The 17,717-nt window shown below is 43.3% G+C and overlaps 1 protein-coding gene across 7 annotated transcripts in view; it reads right to left on the bottom strand.

Annotated features, from left to right (window-relative positions):
* LOC143029539 (uncharacterized) overlaps positions 1-17,717 on the bottom strand; it is a 169,569-nt gene that overhangs the window by 79,195 nt on the left and 72,657 nt on the right. For all 7 annotated transcript variants that reach the window (XR_012966847.1, XM_076192190.1, XM_076192195.1 and 4 more), the window contains one exon: positions 6,750-8,074. Coding sequence is in view for 6 of the 7 variants with exons in the window: in XM_076192190.1 (XP_076048305.1) it covers positions 6,750-8,074 (1,325 nt within the window). In the remaining variant the exon portion in view is untranslated. The remainder of the gene's footprint in view (positions 1-6,749; positions 8,075-17,717) is intronic.

The raw sequence follows: 17,717 nt of genomic DNA, 5'->3' as shown, positions 1-17,717 counted from the left end.
GAGTGTACTTCTGCCTCAGTTATTACTGGAGATGACTCATAGCAGTTCTGCTGCACGCGCCCAGGCTTGGCCACGCTGACCGCACATTATCACACTCCTCTACCCCTCCATATCCTCTTTTCTCAAATGACGTCACAGCAAACATTGAGCATGCGTGACGTACCATCACGTGCCTCTTCAAATGAAATGCTCCGTGTGCTTTTCGTCATAAGAGCGACTGTCATTGATCATAACTTTGGAAGGACACAATCTTTCTCACTTGGTTGGAGTCAATCCCATCATTACAAAAGCACTTGAGGAACAAGACAAAGACACAGAATGGAAAGGGACACCAAAGACCAGAAAGAGGAAGAGAAAACTATTGTTCAGCTCCGATTTCCAGCCGGGAGTTTTCTAGTAAGCGAACCTGGCGACAATGAGGGATGTGGTGCCTCCTGAAACCCTCCCCTTCTGAGCTACTAATACCTCGTAAAAGGGGGGACCAGGTACCAGCTACACTTTATAATAACATGTGAATGACATAGAATGCATGAAGATTGTCGCAGAGAAAAAAAAATCTAAATGAAATATATAAAAATTGCAGGGAAATGTATTTTGAACTTCAAAGCTCAATATCTCAAAACTACCCTTTTCTCTACATTTTTTTTATCTCCTCCGTAACTACTTGGCCGATTTTAATGGGGTTTGGATCATTTGAAAGCTGAATAAATTTGCAAACTTTTTATCGTGGGATTTTTCATTTTTTGTTGTGATAGAAGTCAATATATTGTATTAAAAAAAAAAAAAAAAAAAAAAAAAATCTCCTAAACTAAGAGGAAATTCCAAAAACTGTACGATAGTTTTTTAGGTATTGCTATAGAGCATTCATGGTATTTTTTTCAGCATGCTCAGTCAATGGATAAATGAGAAGATAGAAAGTTTGTAATTGGTCAAAAAATGTTTTTTTTAGTAATAACTTCATTGTTTTTCAACCAAATGATATGAAAATTGGTGAACATCTCAGTATATATAACATATTAAAAATTCGCGAAATTCCAATCATAATTGACGAAGTTCGTTTTCGAGCGCGACGGCCCCCTTAAGACAGATTGAACATTTTTAGAACCTCTGCCAAGGGATTCGAACCCTGACCTGTGCATGCATAATCACGAAGTCAAGACGCTAGTGACTGACCTTCGTGCGATGATTCAGAAGGATTGTACAAACCCCTGACCACACATCACGTAACTGCAGAAAACTGGCTGGTGAAGTTACATAAGAACATAAGAATTAAGGAGACTGCAAGAGACCATAAGACCTACACAAGGCAGCTCCATATCCATCACCACCTGTCATCCCCATCCATAAAGTTGTCTGCTTCTTAAAACAACTGATAGTTTCAGCACTCACTACATGGTTACTAAGTCTATTCCATTTGTTGACCACCCTATTAGTAAGCCAATTCTTGCCTATTTCCTTCTTAAATCTAAATTTGTCCAGTTTAAATCCATTACTGCGAGTACTGCCCTGTTGTTTTAGTAGGATGACCTTGTTTGCATTACCCTTGTTAAAGCCTTTGATCCACTTGAACACCTCTATTAGATCACCCCACACTCTGTGTCTTTCCAGAGTGTAAGTTGAGGTGCCTCAGCCTCACCTCGTAAGGCAAATTTCTGAGTCCATGTATCATTTTGGTCATTCTTCTCTGAACTGATTCTTGTGAATTTATGTCCATTCTATACAATGGAGACCAAAACTGTACCACATAGTCAAGAATGGGTCTATCGCTAAATAGAGTTTGATAATTACCTCTGCACTTCTGTTTGTTACTGTCCTAGCAATGAAACCTAATGCTCTGTTAGCTTTATTCCTGGCGCTAATGCACTGTTTCCTGGTTTTAAGGTCCGGACTCACTAGAAGTCCCAAGTCTCTCTTGCAGTTTTCTCTAAAAACATGTAATCTAAGCTGTATCTATTTTTAGGGTTGTGTAGCCTTTCGTTTAACACACTACACTTAGAGATATTGAAGTTCATTTGCCATTTCACCAACCATGTGAACAACTTGTTAAGATCATCCTGCAGAATCTCTGCGTCGTCTCCTGACCTAATTAGGCATCCTAATTTAGTGTCATCCACGAACTTACTAACTTACTATTTATCCCATCGTCCAAGTCGTTTATGTACATAATGAACAACAAAGGACCCAAAACCAAGCCCTGGGGAACCCCACTAGTAACAGTGCCCCACCTGGATTTTACTCCATTTATGGTGACTCGCTGTTTTCTGTTTCTGATTCAAGCTCTAATCCATTCTAACACTTTTCCTCCTATGCCATGGGTTTTGATTTTATTTAGTAGTCTCTGGTGTGGCACCTTGTCAAACGCTTTGCTAAAGTCAAGGTAAATCACATCGTAATGATCATTATCTGACGCCTTATATACTTTGGTGTAAAAGGATAGAAGATTAGTCACACATGACTTACCCTTGGTGAAACCATGCTGTGCATCACAAATTAAATTATCTCTCTCAAAGTGTTCTCCGAGTCTATTTACCATTATTGATTCAAGCATTTTACCTATAAACAATGTCAAACTGATTGGCCTGTAGTTGCATAGAGACAATTTATCTCCCTTCTTAAAACAGGAATAATGTTTGCCTGCCCCCAAACAGTAGGCACAAAACCAGTGTCTACTGATTTATCAAATATTTCAGTTAACATGTCACAGACTTCAAATTTACATTCCATAAGCACTCTCGGAAAAATTTCGTCTGGACCCAGGGATTTTGTAGCTTTAAGTCTTTCTATCTGCTTGACTACCTCTACTTTACCAATGCTGATATTAGATAGTCTACTTTCTTCATCCCCACTGAAAACTGGATTGCAGTTAGGTACTTCATTTAATCTCTCATTAGTAAACACCGAGAAAAAATATTTGTTAAACTCCTCATTCATTTTTACCTCCAATTCTATCATGACGCTTTCATCATTTTTAATTGTATAGTTCCACTTTACGGGGGGAAAAGGGAACGTGTGTGGGTAGTGGTTTCAGAGGGATCAGTTTATTGAATGTAGTTGGGAGGGTTTATGGAAGGGTTTTGACTGAGAGAATTAGGAGAGGAAAAGGAGTACTTGGTGAGGGACAGTGTGAGTTTAGGAAAGGTAAGGGTTGCATGGATCAAATTATTGTGATAAGGCAGTTATGTGAGGAAGCTTAAGGAAAAGGTAAGGATGTTTTTTGGGCCTTTATGGAGTTGGAAAAGGCTTATGACAGGGTAGATAGGAAAGCAATGTGGGAGGTATTGCAGATACACGGGATAAGAGAAAAGCTGTTAAGAGCAGTCAAGAGTTTTTACAAGAGTAGTAGAGCCTGTGTTAGAATTAGAAATGGAGAGAGTGAGTGGTTTGAGGTAAAGGTGGGACTTCGCCAGGGATGTGTCATGTTGCCATGGCTGTTCAATGTATATAAGGATGGGATAGTGCAAGAGGTAAATGCAAGGGTTGTGGGTCAGGAATTGGAGATGGTTAAAGAAAATGGAGAAAAATGGGAGATAAGCCAATTGTTGTTTGCTGACAACACTGTGCTTGTAGCAGGATCAGAGGAAGGATTAAGGAAGTTAGTGATGGAGTTTGGGAAGGTGTGTGAAAGAAGGAAGTTTAAGATAAATATGGGTAAAAGTAAGGTGATGCTATGTACAAGGCATGATGATGGCAGCAAATTGTGAGTATTAACCCCTTCAATACGGGCCACATCACACGTCTGGCAGCATTAGCTGCCAGACATGCGATGTTGTGTAATAAAACTAGCATAAAAAATAAAGTCACTGCTCTATCGCTCATTCTCTTTCAACCGTGAATTTTGATAACCATAGAAAATATGATAAAGCCAGTTTACATAGTATGGGGGTCACGCAGGTACGACTACAATAAATATAATCAAGACGCCGACGTCGGCATCCTCACGTACCCACTTGCTCCTCATGACGCCTACGTAGGCGTCACCGTATGGAAGGGGTTAAGGGAGAAAGACTGGAGGTAGTGGGTAGCTTTAGGTACACAGGGGCGAATGTGGCAGGAAAGGGAGGAGCGGAGGTAAAATGTAGATTGAAAGAAGCAAGTAACTTCCTTTGGGATCAAAAAGTGTAATTAGAAATAGACATTTGGGAATGGATACCAAGTGGAGATTGAATGAAGGGGTGATTCTGCCAACAGCACTGTATGGGGCAGAAACATGGAACATGAGAGGAGGAGAGGAGGAGTTTGAATGTATTCGAGATGAAATGCCTAAGAAGTATGGTGGGGTTACTAAGGTGGATAGAGTGAGAAATGAGGTGAGGAGGAGAATAGGGGTGGAAAGGGAGTTGGGAGATAGGGTTGATGAAAGAGTATTGAAATGATTTGGACACATGGAATGAATGATTGAAGAAAGATAAGTAAAGGAGGTGTGGAAGGCAGAAGAGAAAGGGGTGCATATGAGGGGGTGACCATGGACGAGAAGGATGGATGGGGATAAAAGGGGTACTGGAAAAGAGGGGAATGTCTGCTGAGGAAGTAAGGGATAAGACAGAAGATAGGGGTGAGTGGAGAATGGTTGTGTATGGATGATGCTGTGATGCATGGATGGTGGTGGGTGGGGGATGGGGGGGTGAGGGAGTATGTGTGAATGATATTCTGATGCAGCCCAGAGATATTTCTCTGTCTTCTCTTTTTCTGCATGAGGGGATTGCTGATTAAATGAAGTGGCCTTGCTGTGGATGTGCTGCGTCTTGATGCATTGCTTCTGACCCAGGGCAGTGGGTGAGATGCAGGGATGATCTGTCATCCAAATGGAACCAAGAAAAGAGGGAAAGAGGGGTGGTCAATGGGAGTGGAGTGAGTGGGAATAAAATGGGTGGGAGTTGATTTATGTCTTTGACTTTGGTGGCTACCTTCCTTGTAAGAGGAAAAAAGCCATTGGTATATGTATGTACTTTGCATTTTTTCTATTAAAAATCATTTTCCATATTCAAATCTATGCATAATGTTGACATCTTACAAAATTTTGCTGTCTTCATTCTTTACACTTCTCATGATCTCTGGATCACCTGCAAACATGTTAGCGCAGGAGACCATGGACAGGTACCTGCATGTGGTGATCCTATAAAATGGACAGCAAATCTGCCCATTTTCAAAACCTATTAACCCCTCACCTCCATCAGGAGATTCAGCCCTGAAGGGGACATTTAGTCTCTACACTGGGCCCAAGATCTACATTAACTTCAACTTATTTTCTTGCACTTTTTCACACAGAGAGTTGACAACCACCAGAGACAGCTCTGCTTCCCCCACCACTTTCAGCTGATGATTGAGAAATAGTCACACACAAATACAACACAGACAATAGTCCAGTTTCTTCCCTGGGAGATCTATGGGAAGGCCTGATGATGGTTTTAAGCCACCATGTGGCTGTGGATCTTCCATTTTCTTAAAACTGAGGAATCAATTACTTAATCATTGTTTGTTTCTTGCTGTATCTTCCATCATGTCACTTATACATATCAAGAACATTACAGGAACCAGGATCAACCACTGTAGAACTCCATTGGTCACTATTTTCCATCCTGACTTCTCATTCTTCACTACCGTCCTCATGTACCGAATCTATGACTGGTGCATGGGGGTGGTCCCGTGAGAATTAAGTCAGCCATCTTCCTGCTGCTCATCTTCAAACCCAACCAATTTTCTCACTTTCATTAGGAGGTGCAGTTCCAAGGGGTTGACACTTGGTCATTGGACTTGACCCCTCAGCAGCAGCATCTGTATCAAACTGCGTAATTCTTCTACCTTATCTAAACCCAAAGAAAGCTGACAACCAAAGATTGCTCCCCTCTTACTTCTTTTGAACAGCCAGCAACATAGAAACAGTCCCACACTGATACAATGCCAACATCTTCCCTGAGAGAGCTATGGGAGGGCGCCAAGGACTACTGACAGCTGCTGTATGGATGCAGAACTCCAGTCAGCAAAACTCAAGGCAACAAATGAATTGAGGAGCTTACCTGTAAGTCCTCCAATATGTTCCAATTTCCACCAAGTCTACTAAGAGTAATTTTTTAAAAAGTAGTTTATCAAATGTTTTCTCCAAATCCAAGTATACAGTCACCCAACCCTTTCTTGTAGCACATCAACCACCTGAGTAAATACTTGGTAGATTTGATATATATGATCTTCCATCTATAAAACCAAATTTGTTATAAGTCAAAGTGCTTTTTTGAAGAAATTTAACACATCTATTTTTCATAAATTCTCTCACATAATTTAACTATCATACTGGTCAGTAATACTTGTCTGTAGTTCAATGGTTTCTCCTTAATATCTCCTTTATGAATTGATACTATACTAGCTCCTTTCCAGTCTTAAGGTACTATCCCCTCCTTCATTGAGTACATAGATTACGAATCTTGTCTACCAATTATTCTCTGCATTCTTAGGTGTTTAATATGAGTACCATCAACCCTGTGTGTGTGTGTGTGTGTGTGTGTGTGTGTGTGTGTGTGTGTGTGTGTGTGTGTGTGTGTGTGTGTGTGTGCGTGTGTGTGTACGGGTGTACATGCGTGTGTGTGTGTGTACGGGTGTACATGCGTGTGTGTGTGTGTGTACGGGTGTACACGCATGTGCGTGTGTGTATTTTGGTGGTTTTTGACAGTTTAGAGACCTATCAAGAATTCACTAAAACAGTAGCACAATACAATAAATTCTTGGTCAAAATTAAAAACACCTATCTGGAATCACACCTGTGTTGTCTGCTGATAGAGAGAAGGCTGTGGTTTAACTTGAGAGTCCATGGCTGGTAATTCTTTTGGCTGCTTTCCAAGAGCTGGTCCTGCCAGGGAGTAATGGGGAGGTCCACTGCTATAAGCTGACATGGGTTGGCTGCCATCCACTGCCATCTCCTGCTTGACAACAGTGCCCATGGCACTGACCATGGGAGCGGGTTTGTAGCTCTGGCCATTAGCTTGGTCCACAAGTGATGCATTAGTGGCAATCCTGAATGCTGAATTTCCTCCTGCCTGCACCTGACCCTTGCCTGTTCCTCCTAACTGCTCCCCATCTACACACTGACCTGTGCTTGCAAAATTGGGAACAATTGCTTGCTGCTGCTGCTGCTGACCTGTACCAAGATTTGGAGTGCCTGGTGGACAGTGAATGGTAGGTATACCAACAACTGATCTCTCCTGTCCGGGTCCTGGTGCAGCAACAGGTGGTGGCACTACTTGTGGTGCAACAGTGGTCATAGCAATGTTCATTCGAATGGGGTCTGCTAAGTAACTACTTGTACCTATGCTTCCTGGAGGACCACTCAAATTACCACATGCACTATGGGGACCTGCTGCTGCAGTTACTGTTGTCATGTAGTTTGGATTTGTGGACATGCTGGTCAACCCTGAAGTGAAAACAACAGTACTGGACCCTGAGGATACAGTGGCAGGACTGCTGACAAGGTACGGAACAGTCATGGGTGCACATGCAACAGGATTTGCATGCATAGCTGCTGCAGGAGAGGGTCCTGGCATGCTACTGCTTGGGGGTGGAGGGCCTGACATGCTGAAGGGCGGAACTGCAGCAGGGGCCCCTGGAGGTAGTGTGGGGCTGAAAGGTGTGTTGTGTGGAGGGGGTGCCAGGGCTTGTGAGGTAGGAGGCGGAGGAGGGTGTTGGTACTGAGGAGCTGCTACGCCAGGAGGAGCAGGGGGTGCGGACACAGGGGTTCCAGTGGCCAGAGCCACAAGACGTGGCCCTTCAGTGGTGTTGACAATTTGAGTGCCAGGAGGCAAATGCACTATCTGTGGTCCTGATGATGTTTGCACTAACTGCTGGCTGGGCCCTGGTGGTGTTGCAGATACAGGAGGGCCCAGTCCAGAAAGGGTCCCAGCATCATGAGCCATCTGGGCCCCAATGGGTTGTGTACCATGCTGAGGAACCACTGCAGCAACACGGCCAACCTGGGGTATGGCCTGAGTGGTCTGCACAACATGAGGGCCCACCTGTGCTGGCAAGATTGGTCCTGTGCTGCCTTGTGGCACCACTATGGAGCCCTGTCCACCTCCCAGAACTACACCAACTGAAAGTAAAATAATATTTGTTAGTCCAGTGGAGAACCTTTCACAAGGTAAATACAAAACTTAGCATTACAGTTGATTTAACAAACAATTAATCAACCAAAGCCATCTTATAATACCAATACACACTACAGCTGGAGGTTGAGAATAGTCTCAAGGCTGGTTTTGAGGCAGAATTCTAACAACCTTGGCCTCGGAATGTGGTGATTCACACTTGGTTTTATCCCTTCTGAAGCCTTGGTAATTTGGGTTGATACCATTAAATTCTTTCACAATTTAACATTTTAATTTTTTCTGTTCTATTCTATATACAGCAATTGGGTCTTGGCAGATAGGGGTGATGAAAGATTATTGGGATGGTTTGGGCACATGGAAAGAACAAGTAAAGATCTATCTATCTATCTATATGCCAAGGGCTTGTTCCCCCTTACAAGGGAAATAGTCAAAAGTCCCAATACCCTTTCATCAACCCTTTCTCCCTTTTCCTTTTCCCCCCTGCTCTCCTCCTTACCTCCTTGCTTCTCACTATATTCAACTTTGTAGCCCCTACCATACTTGTGACATTTCATTTCACACACATTTTAACTCTTCCTCTCTTATGTTCCATGTCTCTGCCCCATACTAAGCTGTTGAATCAATCACTCCTTCATACAATCTCCTCTTTGCATCCATTCCCAAGACACTTACTTCTCTCAATCTACAATCTACCTTCGCCTCCACTCCTCTCTTTCCCGCCACATGAGACCCAAAGTATCTAAAGTTATCCACTTCCTCCAGCCTCTCTCCTTTAAGACTCACTTCCAAATTCCTGCCATCCTCTTCCCTTGTACATCTCATCACCTTACTTTTACTCACATTTACTTTTAACTTTCTCCTCTTGCACACCTTCTCAATCTCTGTTACATACATACATATACGAAAGGCTTTTTTCCCCCTTACACAGGGGGTAGCCAAAAAGAAAAAGGCATAGGAACCACTCCCACCCATTCCATCCCCTATATATTCCACTCCCCTCCACCCTCCTCCCTCCCTCTCATCTTGGCACCTCCTGGATGACAGGTCATCCCTGCATCCTGTCCACTGCCCTGGGTCAGACGCAGTGTTGCAAGACACAGCACATCCACAGCAAGGTCGTTTCATTAATTCGGCAACCCCCCTCTCCGTTCCCTCACACAGAAAAGGAAAAGATGGGAAGAAATCCCTTCGGGCTGCATCAATTTATTTCTCACACATACTTCCTCACACCCCATCCCCCACCCACTCCCCCTCATGCATCACAGCATCATCCATACACAATCCTTCTCCATTCACCCCTATCTTCTGTCCTCCCCCATCCTTCCTCAACAAACATTCCTCTCTTTTGTAATGCCCCTTTTACCCCATCCATTCAGCTCATCCTAGGATGCCCCCTCATATCCACTCCTTCCACACCTCTTTTACTAATCTTTCTTCACTCATTCTCTCCATGTGTCCAAACCATCCTAATACTTTTTCATCATTGAATGCCTAATACTTCAACTTGTCACACCACATATTCCCCTTGCTGACTCACAACACGGTTTTAGGCCACTACACTCCACAAACACTCTTCTGATAAACCTCACACAAAGAATTTTAGATGGCATCAATTCAGATAGGCCCCACCACAGAACACTTCTTATAACATTAGACATTAGTAAAGCTTTTGATGCTATCCCCCGCCACAACCTAACAAATAAAATGTATAACACAGACATGCACAATAACACCAAAAGATGGCTGGCCAATTATCTGGCAGGTAGGAATGCTTACGTGTCATATAATGGCCAATCATTGCACATCAGAAACATTAAGAATGGAGCACCACAGGACTCTGTTCTATCCCCCACACTCTTTAATCTATACATGCATGACTTACCCACGCCAGACACCTCAGAAATACAAATCTCTTCCTACGCAGACGACATAACAATCACATGCACATATCATAACACAGACAAAGCTGCAAAAATAATCCAGCCATACCTTGATGCACTCAACACATGGTTCATCACAAACAGACTCAAAATAGCTCCAACCAAATCTACAGCAACACTTCTCACCAACTGGACAAAAGAACACAAATATATACCTCATCTCTACATCAACAACACTCTAATACCACACACAAACACACCGAAAATTCTTGGTGTAACATACGATACATCCATGTCTTTCAAACAACACCTCACAAACATAAAAAACAAATGCACACCTAGACTTAACGCACTTAAGTCAATCACTGAAACAACATTTGGACAAAACAAAGAAACTAATACAACATTATACAAACAATGCATACGCTCAGTGATGAATTATGTGAGTCCTGCATGGGCTCCTAATCTCAGTGAGACACACCACAACACCCTTCAAATCATACAAAACAAAGCCCTAAAAACAATTACAGGCTGCACAAATACAACACCTACAGACCATTTACACCATGAAACAAAAGTCCTCAAAGTCAAGGACCACCTCGACATGGAGAGGCACACAAACACTTGCTGCAGCCACCACAAACACATCACACCCGCTACACTACATAGCAGAACACCCACACACACCAAAAAACATTAAAACAACACCCAAAGACCTGTATCACACACAGATACTCTCTTCTCTTCCTCCACAACCACCAAATACCAGCCTCCGGAAACATATTCATAATCATATCACTCACCGCTCCATTAACACACTGAAAGACAACACACTGCTGCATGCCAGATCCCCTGATATCCACCCTTCTGAATCCTCTCTCCCATGAAAGGACAGAGTCCACCTGGCCAGACTGCGGTGCAGCCACCACCCAGCACTTCTAAGCTACCAGAAGAGGCTGGATGACCGCATTGTGAACAGCTGCCCAGGATGTAACACTTTACCCTATACCATACAACACATAATGGAAGACTGCATTATACACAATCATGCACGCAAACAACACAACATACACTCTATAAATGATTTGTGGGAAAACCCAGTTTCGGCTGTGGCATTCCTTGGGGAGACGGGACTGCTCAGACAGACAGTCTAGGGAACGACAACAACAACAACTCTTTCATCAACCCTATCTCACAACTCCCTTTCCACCCCTGTTCTCCTCCTCACCTCCTCATTTCTCACTCTATCTAGCCTAGTAACCCCTATCATACTTCTCAGACATTTCATCTCAAACACATTCAAACTCCTTCTCTTTTATGTTCCATGTTTCTGCCCCATACAGTGCTGTCAGCACAATCACTCCTTCATATAACCTCCTCTTAGCATCCATTCCCAGATGTCTATTTCTCATTACACCAAGGCATTTACTTGCTTCTCTCAATCTATATTCTACCTCCACCCCCACTCCTCCCTTTCCTGCCACATTCGCACCCAAACATTTAAAACTATCCACTTCCTCCAATCTCTCTCCTTTAATGCTCACTTCCAGTCTGCAGTCACTCTCTCCCCTTGTACATCTCATCACCCTACTTTTACCAACATTTATCTTCAGCTTCCTTCTTTCACACACCTTCTCAAATTCTGTCACTAACTTCCTCAATCCCTCCTCTGACCCTGCTACAAGCGCAGTGTCATCAGCAAACAACAACTGGCTTATTTCCCACTTTTCTCCATTTTCTTTAACCATCTCCAACCCCTGACCCACCACCCTTGCATTCATCTCTCGCACCACCCCATCCATGTATAGATTGAACAGCCAGGGCGACATAAAACATCCCTGGTGAAGTCCCACCTTTACTTCAAACCATTCACTCTTTCCATTACTAATCCTAACACAAGCTCTATTACTCTTGTAAAAACTCTTGACTGCTCTCAATAGCTTTCCCCTATCCAATATATCTGCAGTACCTCCCACAGTGTCTTCCTGTCTACCCTGTCGTAAGCCAAATCCATAAAAGCCCAAAAAACATCATAAGAACATAAGAATAAAGGAGACTGCAAGAGACCATAAGGCCTACACTAGGCAGCTCCATATCCATCACCACCTGTCATCCCCATCCATAAAGTTGTCTAATAATTTTTTAAAACAACTGATAATTTCAGCGCTTACTACATGGTTACTAAGTTTATTCCATTCATTGACAACCCTATTAGTAAACCAATTCTTGCCTATTTCCTACTTATATCTAAATTTGTCCAGTTTATACCCATTACTGCGACTCCTGCCCTGTTGTTTTACTATGATGACCTTGTTTGCATCTCCCTTGTTATAGCCTTTGATCCACTTGAACACTTCTATTAGATCACCCTGCACTGTGTCTTTCCAGAGAGTGTAAGTTTAGGTGCCTAAGCCTCTCTTCGTAAGGCAAATTTCCAAGTCCATGTATCATTTTGGTCATTCTTCTCTGTACTGATTCTAGTGAATTTATGTCCATTCTGTAGGACGGAGACCAAAACTGTACTGCATAGTCAAGGATGGGTCTAACTATCGCTAGATAGTTTAATAATTACCTCACCCTTTCCTATAGCTTTCTCACATATCTGTCTTATCACAAAGATCTGATCTACACAACCCCTACCTGTCCTAAACCCACACTGTTCCTCACCAATTACTCCCTCTCTTCCTCTCCTAATCCTCTCAATCAAGATCCTCCCATAAGCCTTCCCAACTACACTCAACAAGCTGATCCCTCTGAAACTACTACACTCATACTTGTCCCCTTTTCCCTTGTAAAGTGGAATGATACAGGCACTCCTCCAGTCCTCTGCCACTCTATCCTCTCTTAAACATACCATATACCAAAGGCTTTTTCCCCCTATACAGGGAGTAGCCAAAAAGAAAAAGACAGAAACCACTCCCACCTATTCCATTTCCTACATATTCCATTCCTCTCCACCTTCCTCCTTCCCTTCTATCTTGGCACCTCTCTTAAACGAACATTAAATAACCTCACCAGCCAGTCCACCATAACTGTACCTCTGGAATAATTCCTAGATTATAAAATATAAAAACCATACAATGAAACATAGATGTTTTGAATCTGCGTTTATATCCCTCATTGATAATATAAATCAGAACAGTGGATTTTTTGTAATAAATAAACCATTGGCAACTTTAATAACCAAGTAACAAGCAATTTGCGCAAATTGTGTGTACACCCCTTTTTATGTTTGTTTCTCCCCGCAAACTCGGGCTATATAAGGAGTAAAATGTTTCTCAACTGTGTTATTTCTGAAGAAGCCCTGTTGGGTGAAACGTCAAATATATTGGATCCCATACTCTGCGTTTGGCCTCTCTCCTACAATAACTGTACCTCCTTTCTTCAAACATTCTGCATGACATCCATCCAGACCAGGTGCCTTACCTGCTTTCATCATCTTAACAGCTGCTTTCACTTCATCTTTCCCTAATTTTCCTCCATTTTCCTCACTCATCATTGTCATTTTCTTAGTGCTTCCCACTGCAACTATCTTTCCCTCCCTATCCTCCTTCACATTTCGCAACTCCCTAAAATATTTTGCCCACCTTCCTCTCACTGCCTTCTCTTCCATTATCATCTCTCCATCTGCACCTTTTACCTTTTCTTCTCTACTTGATTCGCCTTCCCTTCTTTTTTTAATTTCTTTCCAAAACATCTTTTTATTACTTTCAAAATTTTCTGTCATACTCTTATCCCTTTTTGGCTACCTCCCTTGGAAGGGGGAAAAAGCCTTGGTATATGTATGTATGATGTACTCTTACCCCATTTCACTTCTGCTCTCCTCTTTGCTTCCTTTATCTTATGCTTAACTTCCCTTCTCTTTACTTTGTACCTCTCATACCATTCCCTCGTCCTAATCTGTAGCCAATCTATGAAAGCCTGCTTCTTCTCTTCTACACCCTTCTTTGCTTCCTCATCCCACCACTCACTACCCTTCCTTCTATTTCCTCCCATCCTACTTGTTACACACACCATCTTTGCACATCTTATGACTCCCTCCTTGAACCATCCCCATTCCTCCTCCACTCCTAGTTCTACTCTATCCTTCACTCCCTCCCACTCCTCTCTCAGCTTCTTCTTATAGTCATTCTCCTTTTCTTTCTCATTTAAGCAGTTCACTCTAAGTACCTCCCTACCTTCTGCCCTTTTCCTCTTTCTCCACTCTCAATTTACCTTCCACCAGAAAATTATCTGATATTCCCCTTAGAACATGTACATCCTTAACTCTTCCTACCATACACCTGGTCATCATTATATAGTCCATTAATGCTCTATCTGCCACACTTCCATCCACCACCCTCTCCCATGTGTATATATGCTTGACTTTCTTCCTAAACACTGTATTTGCTATCATCAACTCTCTAGACACATCTCCACCAGCAATTCTCCGCTACAATCTTTACCTGGAACTCCATACTTCCCAATCACTCCGTCTATTGGTTCATTTCCTACTCTAGCATTAAGGTCTCCCAATACAACTACATTGACATTTCACCCTAATCCTTCTATGCACTCATTTAAATCTACCCAAAAAGCCTCCCATTCCTCTACACTCTTCTCACTACCAGGCCCATACGCAATTACAAAAACCCATATCTCCCTTCCCATTTCACTTTCATCCACATCAACCTAGAAGAAACCTCCTTCCACTCCACTGCATACTTACCTATCTCTTCACTTACTAGTATAGCCACCCCTTCTCTCCCTCGTCCCCTCTTCACTCCTGAGAACCTTCCAACTACACTCCCAAACTCACACTTGCCCATCCCTTTCATTTTAGTTTCACTCAAAGCCAGCACATCCATCTTTCTTTTCAAAAACATACTGCCTATCTCTTCCCTTTTACTCTCATCTGTACCACATCCATGCACATTAAAGACCCAAACCTTAAGGAACTGGCTGGAAGGACGGTAGAGGACAGAAGACAAGGGTGAATGGAGAATGGTTGTATATGGATGATGTTGTGATTGCATGAGGTGGAATGGGTGGGGGGGGGGTGAGGTAGTATGCGTGAGCAAAAGTTGATGCAGCCCGAAGGGATTTCTCCCCGTCCTCTTCTTTCATGCAATGGGGGGACGGAGAGGGGGGGTCGCCAATTTAATAAAGCGGCCTTGCTGTGGATGTGCTGTGTCTTGCGGCACTGCTTCTGACCCAAGGCAGTGGACAAGGTGCAGGGATGACCCATCATCCAGGAGGTGCTCAGATAAGAGGGAGGGTGGAGGGGTTTGGAGTGTACTCAGGGATGGAATGGGTGGAAATGATTTTATGCCTTTCCCTTTTTGGCTACCTCCCTTGTAAGGGGGAAAAAGCCTTCGTATATGTATGTATGTATACTAAATGTGAAGGAGGATAGGGAGGGAAAGATAGTTACATTGGGAAATGCTAAGGAAATGACCATGATGAGTGAGGAAAATGGAGGAGAAATAAGGAAGGATGAAGTGAAGGCAGTTGTTAAGATGATGAAAGCAGGTAAGGCACCTGGTCTGGATGGATGCCATGCAGAATGTCTAAAAAAAGGAGGTACAGTGATGGTGGACTGGCTCGTGAGGTTATTTAATGTTTGCTGGAGAGAGGGTAGAGTGCCGGAGGACTGGAGGAGTGCCTGTATAGTTCCACTTTACAAGGGAAAAGGGGACAAGTGTGAATGTAGTATTTTCAGGGGGATTAGCTTCTTAAGTGTAATTGGGAAGGCTTATGGGAGGATCTTGATGGAGAGGATTAGGAGAGGAACAGAGGGAGTAATTGGTGAGGAACAGTGTGGAATTAGGATGGGTAGAGGTTGTGTAGATCAGATCTTTGTGGTAAGACAAATATGTGAGAAAGCTGTAGGAAAGGGGAAGGATGTTTTTTGGGCTTTTATGGATCTGGAAAAGGCTTATGATAGGGTAGACAGAAAGGCACTGTGGGAGGTTATGCAGATATATGGGATAGGAGGAAAGCTTCTAGGAGCTGTCAAGAGTTTTTATGATAGTAGAGCTTGTGTCAGGATTAGAAATGGAGAGAGTGAGTGGTTCGAGGTAAAGGTGGGACTTCGTCAAGGATGCGTTATGTCACCCTGGCTGTTCAACTTATACATGGATGGGGTAGTGAGAGAGGTAAATGCAAGGGTAGTGGGTCAGGGATTGGAGATGGTTAAAGAAAATGGAGAAAAGTGGGAGGTGAGCCAGCTGTTCTTTACGGACGACACTGCGCTTGTGGCAGGATCGGAGGAGGGATTGAGGAAGTTGGTGACAGAGTTTGGGAGAGTATGTGATAGAAGAAAGCTAAAGATAAATGTGGGTAAAAGTAAGGTGATGAGATGTACAAGGGGTGAAAATGGCAGTAGACTGGAAGTGAGCATTAAGGGAGAGTGACTGGAGGAAGTGGATAGTTTTAGATACTTGGGTGCAAATGTGGCAGGAAAAGGTGGAGTGAAGGTGGAGGTAGAATGTAGATTGAGAGAAGCGAGTAAATGCCTTGGTGGATTGAAGTGTGTAATGAGGAATAGACATTTGGGAATGGATGCTAAGAGGAGACTGTATGAAGGAATGATTGTGCCAACAGCACTGTATGGGGCGGAAACATGGAACATAAGAGAGGAAGAGAGGAGTTTGAATGTGTTTGAGATGAGGTGTCTGAGAAGTATGATGGGGGTTACTAGGCTGGATAGAGTGAGAAATGAGGTGAGGAGGAGAACGAGGGTGGAAAGGAAGTTGGGAGATAGGGTTGATGAAAGAGTATTGAGATGGTTTGGACACATGGAAAGAATGAGTGAAGAAAGACTAGTAAAAGAGTTATGGAAGGCAGTTGTGGAGGGAGTGAACATGAGGGGACGTCCTAGGATGAGGTGGATGGATGGGGTGAAGGGGGCTTTGGGGAAGAGGGGAATGTCTGTTGAGGAAGGACGGGAGAGGACAGAAGACAGGAGTGAATGGAGAATGGTTATATATGGATTTCTCCCTGTCTTCTCCTTTTATGCATGGGGGAACGGAGAAGGAGGGTCGCTGATTTAATGAAGCGGCCTTGCTGTGGATGTGCTGTGTCTTGTGACACTGCTTCTGACCCAGGGCAGTGGACAAGGTGCAGGGATGACCTGTCATCTGGGAGGTGCTAATATAAGAGGGAGGGTGGAGGGGTGTGGAGTGTATTCAGGGATGGAATGGGTGGAAATGATTTTATGCCTTTTCCTTTTTGGCTACCTCCCTTGTAAGGGGGAAAAAGCCTTGGTATATGTATGTAAAATACCTTAGACAGGGTAAAAAAAAATTATATACATATACCAAAGGCCCTTTCCCCTTTACAAGGGAGATAGTAAAAAAATAAAGGCATAAAATCCACTCCCACCCATTCCATCCCCATATACTTCACTCCCATCCACCCACTTCCCTCTTACCTTGGCTCCTCCTGGATGATGGGTTATCCCTGCATCTTGCCCACTGGCCTGGGTCAGATGCAGTATCACAAGACACAGCACATCCACAGCAAGGGCACTTCATTAAATTGGTGACCCCTCCTTCTCTGTTCCCTCATGCAGAAATGGAGAAGATGGGAGAAATCCCTTTGGGCTGCATCAATTTATTCTTCACACATACTCCCTCACCCCCCAATCCCTACCCACTCCCTTTCATGCATCACAGCATCATCCATATACAACCATTCTCCATTCACCCCTATCTTGTCTTCTCCTGTCCTTCCTCAACAGATCTCTTTCCCAATGCCTCTTTAACCC

Source organism: Oratosquilla oratoria, chromosome 11 (genome assembly GCF_046742065.1).
Source record: "Oratosquilla oratoria isolate Oo_2021 chromosome 11, ASM4674206v1, whole genome shotgun sequence".
NCBI lineage: Eukaryota > Metazoa > Arthropoda > Malacostraca > Stomatopoda > Squillidae > Oratosquilla > Oratosquilla oratoria.
Note: the sequence above shows the minus strand (reverse complement) of the source record. Positions and strands in the feature narration are given on the sequence as shown.